The 11401-nt window shown below is 36.3% G+C and overlaps 1 protein-coding gene across 1 annotated transcript in view; it reads left to right on the top strand.

Moving 5' to 3' along the window:
• Positions 1-11401, top strand: part of TRDN (triadin) — a 164992-nt gene that overhangs the window by 2215 nt on the left and 151376 nt on the right. Inside the window, exon 2 of the mRNA XM_042782913.1 lies at positions 1033-1242. Coding sequence (XP_042638847.1) covers positions 1033-1242 — 210 coding nt within the window. The remainder of the gene's footprint in view (positions 1-1032; positions 1243-11401) is intronic.

Genomic DNA, 11401 nt, shown 5'->3' with positions numbered 1-11401 from the left:
GGGAGAGTCCAACAGTTGTACTTTTTAAGGTTCCTCGGGTGATTCTAGAGTGCACCCCCCCCCCCGTAAAAAAAGCCCACCAAATTCACTGCTGTCAAGTCGATTGGACTCATAGTGACCCCTCCTTGGGTTTCTGAGGTTGTATCTCTGCAGAAGTAGATTGCCTAATCTTCCTTCTGAGGAGTGGCTGGTGGGTTTGAACACCAGCCTTCTGGATAACAGTCAAATGCTTTCGGCACTATGCCACTAGAGTTCCCATATATGTTTAAAAAAAAAAAAATAAGAAACAAACATAAAAAACAATGACTTCAATAGAATTGTCAATTATGTAGTTAAACCACGATATCCAGAATTCATTTCACCCCTCTGAACTATTTTATCACTGATTTTCATTCCCCCTCATAGGAGATATTTTTACCTGCATTCAAAATTAGCATATTAACTAAATAAAAGAAATTGTTAAAAGCAACTTGTTCCCAGATCCCATTTCTCTTTATCATGGTGTATATAGATGGTGGTAATCAAACCAAAGCTGCTGCCATCAAGTCAATTTCAACTCATAGTGATTTTAGGGGACAGAGTAGAATTGCTCTTTGGAATTCCAAGGCTTTACTTTACAGAAGCAGACTGCCTCATCTTTCTCATGCAGAGTGATTGCTGGCTTAGAATCACAGACCTTTCGCTTAGCGGCCAACCACTTAACCACTTTCCCACCAGGGCTCCTATAGAAGGTGGTAAGGAGGATACAAAAATATATTGAAGATGAAGACAAAATTTGTGGCCTGGGAGGTGGCATTTATGGAACTTGGGAGACCAAAAGAGCTGATTCTATGGGTTTTAGGGTGGAAAATAGATGCTGAAGAAGAGAAAATGTGGTAGTAGGTATGGAGATATACTCCTGCCACCAAAGATGTGGGTTCTAATATAGAACATGGTTTATAAAACTCCTATAAACTATGTGTTTTTTTTTTTTTAGTCAGTGTTTGACCTGAATTTCTAACTTGTAATTTTCCTTTCTGAATATTTGATTAGGAAATGCATCTACAACCACAACTGTGATAGACAGCAAAAATGGATCAGTGCCCAAATGCCCTGGAAAAGTGCTGAAGAGAACAGTCACAGAAGATATAGTGACGACATTCAGCTCCCCGGCAGCCTGGCTCCTGGTCATTGCTCTCATAATCACATGGTCAGCTGTGGCTGTCGTTATGTTTGATTTAGTGGATTACAAAAACTTTTCAGGTAAGAGAGATTAAATTTGGCTTTTAAATGAAAGTGAACATAAATGTTCTCCTGAGATCTGGCTTTGTTTTTTCTTGCTTTGTTTTAGTTGTGAGAAATAAAGGATGCCACATGTATCCTTTAGGGTCACGGAGTTCAGTTCCCTTCTTGCTCTTCACTTCTGTTCTCCTTTCTTGTGCTCACTGATTTCAAAGACACCCTCTTTTGTAGAGCTGAGCAAAGGATGAATATAGCAGTTTCATAAAGATAATGAGTAAGAAATTTGAGTATATAGTTTACTCTGGGGGGAAAAATGGGAAACTTATCCACCATTAAATAAAAGATAATATGTAGGTTTAATACAGCCATAACAAACAACTTCTAGACAAAAGAAAATTTAAGTAAAAGTTTAAGTCCCTCTATCCTCTGATTCTCACAGGAGCTTTGGTAGCGTAGTGCCTAAGGCACTTGACTGCTAACCAGAATGCTGGCAGCCACTCCTCAGAAGGAAGGTTGGGCAAGGTTGGGCAGTATACTTCTTAGTGATACAGCCTTGGAAACCCAAGGAGGGGTCTCTATGAGTTGGGTCCAACTTGATGGCACACAACAACAACAACAACATCCTCTGACTGTAGGCTTCCTTTACAGATGTAGTCTTTGCTTCTCCCACCAAACAATGCTTTTTTGCTTCTCCCACCAAACCATGGTATTTTTGTTAAAAATGTTCCCCAGAATTACTTGCCATGAGATACTGTGCCCTGAGTATTCATGTGTCCTTAGGGATTTGAAGCACTATATAAATAATACAAATGAGAAAATAGATTTTCTTATGGCTTATTCAATCTCCAGGAGTTCTGGGTGTTAGATATGGTTACATAGTCACTACTAGCTGACTGACTAGAGGTTCCAGCCCAACCAGAGGTGCCCAGAAGACAGACCTGGCTATCTGCTTTTGAATGGTCACAGCCTGAAAAATCTTATGGAGCAGTCCTGCTCTTCCCTCTTGGAGTTGCTATGAGTCAGAATTGATTCTATGACAATCACCACCACTAACAACAATCAATCCCTTGCCCACCTCTCTGTTAGAGGATTTTCAAATTTATTTTCAAATTATATTTATCTATTTTTACATCTGATTCCCTCTGTTGACTGTGACATCTTTGAGGGCAGGAATTAATCACTCATGGGCTCAATAAATGTAAAATGAACCAATTAATGGATTTATCATTTATCATCTTTTATTACAAGCAAAAGCAATTCATTGACCTATTAGTGATGCTCTTTCAGAATTTCATTCCCCCATTTTCTTTCTCCAGTACAAGTAGAAGTAGGATCCAGAAACCATAAATATTATGTGTTCCATTCTATATACTCAAGCATCCTCTATTTATACTTATAGCATTTTGCTCAGTTGTTCAATAATATTTTATCAGGTACCTACCATATGTGTCAGGAGCTCTGGTAGCTTAGTGCCTAAGGCACTTAACTCCTAACCAGAAGCCTGATGGTTCAAGCCCACCAGCCACTCTTCAGAAGGAAGGTTGGTTAATCTACTTCCGTACTGATACTGCCTCTGAAACCCAGTGAGGGGTCACTATGAGTCAAGTCTGACTCGAGGGCACATACCAACAACAACAACAACAACCATGTGTGCCAGGAAATGGATATGCCACAGATATTAAAAGACATACAGGTGTGTTAGACTGGGTTCTCTAGAGAAACAAAACCAGTAAAGCTTATATATGTATATATATATAAAGAGAAATTAATCTTAGGAAAATGGCTCACACACTTATAGAAGCTGGCAAGTCCAAAGTTCTTGGATCAAACATCAAGCTGGAGGCTTTTCCTGACTCTTGCAGCTGCAGGGGCTGAGGAGCTCAAGGTTGGCAGGCTACAGTAGCTGGCTGTTGACTCCAACGAATGATGAATCCAAGATCTCCAGGGTGAATGGTGGATTGTTCGCTCACGCACAGTTGTAGGCAGCACAACAGAATCCTGATCCACAAAATGTCTCTTTTCCCAGGATGTCCATAAATATACTGGAAGCAGGCCACACCCCTAGGGAAACTCCCTTTCAATGGATTGGCTGCTTAAAACATATTCATCTGATCCCATCATGGGACTAACCACATCACAACTGCTTAGACTACACAGAATTGTGGTCCAAGTCAAGTTGACACACAGTTCCAACTATCACAACAGGTATAAATGTTTTGAAGTCATATAACTATATTTTTTGGGGTTTTATTGACATTTAGATGACTTTGATAGCTGTATTCTTGGTAACTGGACTAAAGTGAGCATCCCTGTTACTGGTTGAGATAAGTCCCATAGATGTGAACCAAAGTAAAAGAGTATTTTCCAGAACCATAAATGTCTGTTGTAAAATAGACAATTAAAAAATACATAATTGAACTGTGTACAATACAAAAGTATAACCTTAGAGTTTCAAGTGAAAAACAGCTATTTACAATACTCTAAGAAATTCTGTTTTTTTAAGCCAATAACAACTGTTGTATTTCATCAACTTGTTTGTTTTTTAGGATTTAATTGATTCAAATTTTAAAATAAAATATTATCATAATATATTATTTTTTCATTTTTACAATAGATATATCTTAAAAATTGCATGTGAATCTACTGTGATCTGTGAAATCAATACTTTTGTAAGTATACTACAGAAATTACTGTTGAAAGTAATTTATTTTTAATTCTTTAATAAAATGAGCAGCTACCTAAAATTAGTTTAGATTTTTGTATCCCAAAACCAAAACCAAACTCACTGCCATTGAGTCCATTCTGACTCATAGTGACCCCCATTGGGTTTCTGAGGTGGTAAATCTTTATGAAAGTAGATTGCCCAATCTTTCTTCCACGGAGCAGCTAGCGGGTTTGAACAGCCAACCTTCTGGTTAGCAGTCAAATGCTTTAGGCACAGTACCACCGAGATTTTTATATAAGATCACTTCAGTGTAAGACACACTTAAATCCATAGTAGAGTAGCTATTGGACCACAGTAATTAGATGCTATGGATAATGCCTATGCTACTTTCATTTTATTTGGTAGGGCAAAGATAAACTTTGTATAGCTATTATATTATGCCTTCATTCAATAGTGTTTATTAGGCACATCTTCTATGAAAGACCTTCCACTATGCTTCCTATATTAATTAATGACTTAACTATCAATTCCTTCCCTGAGAAAAGAAACCTGTTCAAGTCTCCTTGGTATTTAATCAGTCACCACATTATGTATCTGCTAAACCTTACATGTTTCATAAATTTACACCTGCCTCTCATTACCACCTTCACCATGACTACATTTCAGTCCTTCATTTTCTTATGAGGAGACTAAGGCAATTACTTTGTGTCTCCACCATCTGGTCTCTCCTCCTTAGCAGTGCTCTCAAAGGTCTTTTCATGATGTATAAATTTGATGAAGTTGCCCTCTGACCTAGAACAATTCACGTATTTCCAATTTTCTTCTGAAAAACTCCTTGGCATGAACTTCAAGAATTTGTTCTTCATTTTTATTTTGCAATTCAGCTTATGAACCCTGTTTTCCAGTTAGGCTTACTACCAATCCTTTCTGATAGTGCTAGGAAACTACATACATTTATTTTTCTGCTTCCATTCATGCTTCTTTTTTTCCTCCCTGTATAGGGGCCCTGTGGTGCAATGCTTAAATGCTCTACTGCTAACTGAAATGTTGGCAGTTAAATCTGTGGCAGAAAGATGTGATAGCTTTAGTAACCCTATGGGGGTAGTTCTACTCTGCCCTGTATTGTCATTGTGAGTCAGAATTGAAGCCAAGGCAATAGTGGTTTCTTTTTCTTTTTTTTCTTTTAAGCAAAAAGTACAATAGTTAAGAATGTGAGCTCTGGTGCTAGATTTCACTTGTTTTAAATCCAGACATTACCACTCTGGGAAAGTCATTTAGCCTCTTGCCTTAGTTTCATCATCTACAACATAGGGATCGTAATAGTGCATTTGCAATAGAATTTTTAAGAGGATATATGTATAAATGTATTTGAAGTGCTTAGAAAAGAACCTGATTTATCACAAGCATTATACAATGCTGGGAGGTCTGGTGGCATAGTGCTTAAGGCATTTGTCTACTAACCAGAAGGCTGGTAGTTCAAATCCACCAGCCACTCCTCGGAGGGAAGGTTGAACAATTTATTTCCATTGTGATACTGCCTCAGAAACCCAAGGAGGGGTCTCTATAAGTCGGATCCAACTTGACGGCAGTGAGTTTAATATTAATAGGAGTTTTTGTCATTAGGTACCACTGAGTCAGTTCCAACTTATAGCAATCATATTTACAACAGAAAGAAGCAATGTCTGGTCTTGTGCAATCCTCACGACTTTTGCCATGCTTGAGCCCCTCACTGTAGGCAGTCACTGTGTCAATCCATCTCACTGAAGGTCTTTCCCTTTTTCACTCACCCTCCACTTCACCACACATGATATCTGTCTCCAGAGACTGGTGCCTTCTAATGTGTTGTCAGACCAAAGTACATGTGACACTGTCTGGCCTTTCTAGCTTCTAAGGAGCATTACAGCTATACTTCATCCAGGATATGATTCAAAGGCATCAGCTCTTCTTCAGTCTTCCTTTTCATTGCAAGCTTTCACTTGAAGTGATTGAAAATGCCATGGCTTGGGTAAGGTGCACCTTAGTTTCCAAAGCGACATTTTTGTTCTTTAACATTTTAAAGAGGTTTTTGCAACAGATTTGCCAGTACAATATGTCGTCTTGTTTCTTGACTGCTGCTCCCATGGGCATTGATTATGGATCCAAGTAAAATGAAATCCTTGAGAACTTCAATCTTTTTTTTGCATTTAATGTGATTTTGCTTATTGGTATAGTTGTGAGGATTTTTGTTTTCTTTATGTTGAAGTGTAATCCATACCGAAGACTTCAGTCATTTATCTTCATTAGTAAATGCTTCATCAGTAAATGCTTCAAGTTTTGTTAACTTTCAGGAAGCAAATTATCTGCATATCACGGTTTCTTAATTAGTCTTCTTCTAATCCTGGTGCTGCATTCTTCATATAGTCTAGCTTCTTGGATTATTTGCTCAGTATACAGACTGAATAAATATGGTGAAAGTATATTTCCCTGATGCATGCTTTCCTGATTTTACATCATGCAATATCTCCTTGCTTTTCTCAAATGAATGCCTCTTGGTCTCTCTATAGGCTTTTTATAAGCAAAATTAAGTGTTCTGGAATTACCATTCTCCACAAATGTTATCCATAATTTATTATGCTCCATATAATTGAATGTCTTTGAATAGGCACCAAAATATGGATTAACATCTTTCTGGTATTCTATGCTTTCAACCAAGATCCATCTGAAATCAGCAATGATATCCCTCATTCCACATTCTCTTTTGAATCTGGCTTGAATTTCTGGAAATTCCCTATCAACATACTGCTGCAACTGCTTTTGAATTATTTTCAGCAAAATTTTGCATGCATGTGCTACTAATAATATGGTTTTATAATTTTTGCATTCTGTTGCATCTCCTTTCTTTGCATTGGGCACACATATGGATCTCTTCCAATTGGTTGGCCAGGTAGCTTCCAAATTTCTTGGCATAAATGAGTAAGTGTCTCTAGCACTGCATCTGTTTGTTGAAACATCTCAATGGGTATTTTGTCCACTCTTGGAGACTTGTTTTCACCAATTCCTTCAGTGCAGCTTGAACTTCTTCCTTTAATACCATTAATTCTTGGTCATATGCTACCTTCTGACATGGTTGAATGTAAATCAGTTCTTTTTGGTACAATGATTCTGTATGTTCCTTCCATCTTCTTTTGACACTTCCTGCATTGTTCAATATTTTGCCCATAGAAACCATCTATATTGCAACTTAGGGCTTGAGTCTCTTCTTAACTTCTTTCAGCTTGTGAAATGCTAAGTAGTTTTCTAATTTCAGGTTTTTACACATTTCGTTATGATACTTTACTTTTCTTCTTGAGCATTGAAACCTGTTAATGGTCTTTAATCATTTATTTCATTTACATTAGCTACTCTCCATTCAAGAACAAGTTTCAGAGTCTCTTCTGACAAACATTTTGTCTTTTCTTCCTTTCTTGTCTATCTAATGAGTTTTTTTCTTTACCTACAATGTTCTTTAAGTCATTCCACACTCATCTGTTTGGCCATCTATTTTTCAGATGGTCTCTAAATTCAGGTATATAATCAAGGTTAGACTTTGGCTCTTGTGAACTTGTTTTGATTTTCTTCAGCTTCAACCTGAACTTATATATGAGCAATTGATGGTCTGTTCCATGGTTAGTGCCTAGCCTTCTTCTTACTGTTGATATTGAGCTTCTCCATTGTCTCTTTCCATAGAGGTAGTTGATTTGATTCCTGTTTTCATCTAACGGGGCCCACATATGTAGTCACTGTTATGTTATTGAAAGAAAGGTATTTGCAGTGTATAAGTCATTGGTTTTGCAAAATTCTGTCATACGGTCTCTGGTGTCTTTTCTTTCACTAAGGCCATATTTTCCAACTACCAATGCTGCTTCTTCATTTCTAACTTTTTCATTCCAATCATCTGTACTTATCAATACATCTTGATTCCAAGCTTGATCAATTTCAGACTGCAAAAGTTGGTAAAAACCTTCAATTTCTTCATCATTTTCTTTAGTGATTGATGCATAAATATGAACTTTAGTAGTCTTCCTTGTAGGTGTATGGATATTATCCTATCATTTACAGTATTGTACAGGATAGATCTAGAAATGTTCTCTTTGATGATGAATATGGTGCCATTCCTCTTCAATTTGTCATTCCTGGCATAGTAGACCATATGATTGTCTGATTCCAAATGGCCAATAGCAGTCCATTTTAGCTCACTAATGTCTAAGATATCAATATTTATGCTTTTCATTTCATTTTTTTACAATGTCCAATTTCCTAGATTCATACTTCATATATTTTACCTTCTGATATTAAATGACTGTGTTCAGCTGTTGCTTCTAATTTTGAGTTGTGCCATATCAGCAAACGAAGATCTCAAAAGCTTTTCTCCATCCATGTCATTAAGGGTGACTCTACTTTTATAAAGGAGCTATGGTGGCACAGTGACTAAGGCATGTGACTGCTAACCAGAAGGTTGACACTTCAAACCCACCAGCCATTCCATGGAAGGAAGATGGCACAATCTACTTCTGTAAAGATTTATTGCCTTGGAAAACCAGTAGGGTTCACTATGAATTGGAACTGACTCGATGGCAATGAGTTTTATTTTATTCTATTTTGGCTATTTTTATAAGACAGCTCTTTCCATTCGTATTTTGAGTGTCTTCCAAGTTGAGGAGCTCCTCTTCTGGCACTATATCAGACAGTATTTCACTGTTATTCATAAGGTTTTCAGTGGCCAATTTTTTCAGAAGTGGATGGACTCACCCTTTCTCCTATCCTTGCTCAATGTGGAAACTCTGCTGAAACCTGTCCATGATGGGTGACCCTGCTAGTATTTGAATTAGCAGTGGCATAGTGTCTATCATCACAGCAACATGTAATCTACCCCAGTAACAACAGACTGACAGTCAAGTGGTGGATTAATAAGAGTAGAAAATCATTTCTGAGTTGTCTACCTAGAGACGCCTATTTGTTCTTTAAGATCTAACTTAAATGCTCCTTCCTTTGCAGAGCATTTTCAGACTTCCTAGAAGAATTTTCCATACCTTGCTCTCATTTCTTAGCACCTTATGGACACTTGTATTAAAATGCATTGTACCACAATTATCAGTTTCTATATCCATCTCATGCAGAAACCTAAAACTTTTCCAAGGAAGGAACATAGTTTCATTCACCTTTGTACTAAAGATTCTGTCACATAATAGGTTTTCTGACATATGTTTCCTTCCTAAAAGTATGAATAATACTGACATTTTGATTTGAAAACAATTTCTCAAATTACAAAGGAACATAAATATTTAGCATAAAGAGTATTGTGTTTCATCCACTCAAATATCTTTTGATCAACTTTTGAAATTAAGAAAATAAAATCAATAAAGCTAGAATATAAAATAATAAAATAGAAATATATTTAGAAAAGTAATCCTATATTTTATAATAGTTATCTATTTCTTCATGAAAAATTATGACAAAAATAAACATTTATTAGCTCACACAGTTTCTACAAGTCAAGAATTTAGTACTAGAATAAATAGGTAGTTCTGGCTCAGTTTGCCTTCCAGATGTTGGCTGGAGCTGTAATCATCTGAAGTATTGACTGGGGTGGTGGATGCATTTCCAATGTTTCATTCCCATGGCTGTCAATTTAATGGTGATATATAGTCACAGCATAGCAGCTGGCTTTCCCCAGAGCTAGTGTTCTATGAGAGGGCAATGCAGAAGCCATAATGTGTTTTATGACCTAGACTTTGAAATCATACACTATCATTTTCACAAAATTCTTTTGATTACATAGCTCAGTTCTATTTGATGTTGGAAGATAAAACACAAGAATATGATCAGCAAGGATTATTGGGAGCTCTTTTGGAGGCTGGTTATCATGTATTTCACTCTCAGAAAATTATATTGTCAAGCCATAGGTCTTCTGAAAAATACTAAGATACAAGGAAGGGCCATGCAGTGTTCTAATTGATAAAAGGATATTGTAATTACAATAGGTACAAAGAAAAAGATGATGTGTTTGGGTAACTGTCATCATGAGGCCATATCCAGAGAGAAAAATTCATCTATGGATTTGAAATGGAAAAAAAAAAAAAAAAAAAAAAAAAAAAAAAATCACATAGCTTGACATTTTAAAGGTTATCAATATTTACAAATCCTTAACATAAGCAGTTCAAATACTCTTAAAAATACTCACTTCCATTGAGTTGGATCTGACTCATTGTGACCCATCTTTGGGTTTCACAGGCCATATCACTACAGAAGTAGATTGCCCCATCTTCCTTCCAAGGAGTGGCTAGTGGGTTTGAACCACCAGCCTTCTGGTTAGCGGTCAAATGCCTTAGGCACTACGCCACCAGTGCTCCCCAAATACTCTTAGCTAATTAAAATAAAAAAGATCAATTTTAAGGATAGAAAGAATGTAAGTTCAAGGGCTTGGTATAATTATACCATAAAACCTGTAACTTATACTAATATTTGTTTGTATGAGACACATTCACTCATATTAGGATTCAATGTCTTTTTTTTTTTTATTTTTCCATTTAACAAGGACATTTTTCCATTTTCTTGCCTTTTTTGTGTTGTTTCTTCACAGAACAATTTACTTTAATGAGAACTTCAAAACTTAGTGATACTGTTAAGTTTCTAATGTTAATTATAATTGATACAGTCCCAACTTTTGCTAGGGATTAATATTATGATTGTTGTGTGTCTTTTGTACTAGATAACACTCTTTGAAACATGTAATTGTTAATGCTTGAAATCAAGATAAAGGTAGAGGAAAGCATACCAGAAATAGCTCTGAAGACCAGAAAGTCAGGACAGCTGTTCTTGGGCCTTGAATCATTCTGGCATTTTAGTAAACTTGGTACATTCTTTGAAGACATTAAAAAATTAATCATGGAGAAATAAAAATCTATTTTCATAAGCAAATGTCATTCTGGATTGAGAAGTCTGATTCTGCCCCAGGCAACCATCACAATGCCCTAGTTGTTGAATATGATCTGATATACCCAAATATGGTCTTCTTGTGAGGCACATGTAGAATTAATTGGCTTTTGTGTGTTTCTTTCAGATGACTTGAGTCATCTTATAGTTCTACAACCTACAAAGTAACATGACTAAGAACTAGTATTTCCACGTCTGGAAGATAGTACCTTGCAAATTTTGTGGCTTTTTTTTTTTTTAAAATTATTATTTAATTATTATTTTTTAAAATTTAAACTCAGTAAGATACATTATATAGAACTCAGTAAGATACTATTATATAGAATATCAATATACAGAGACTTGGAAAAGGGATTTCACCTACTCTTCATTTCTTTTTAAATATAATGTTTGTGTTGGATTGGGTTCTCTAGAGAAACACAAAAACCAGCAAAGTATATATATATATATTTATAGAGAGAGAAAGAGAGAGAGAGAAATTTATCTTAGATAAATGGCTCACAAGCGTGTAGAAGCCGACAAGTTCAAGCTGAAAAGTTCATCTCTGGAGGGGGATGGGGCCCA

The sequence above is a fragment of the Orycteropus afer genome, unplaced genomic scaffold (genome assembly GCF_000298275.1).
Source record: "Orycteropus afer afer isolate SDZICR_OR568_19922 unplaced genomic scaffold, OryAfe1.0 scaffold00506, whole genome shotgun sequence".
NCBI lineage: Eukaryota > Metazoa > Chordata > Mammalia > Tubulidentata > Orycteropodidae > Orycteropus > Orycteropus afer.
This window is presented reverse-complemented; position numbering and strand designations above follow the sequence as displayed.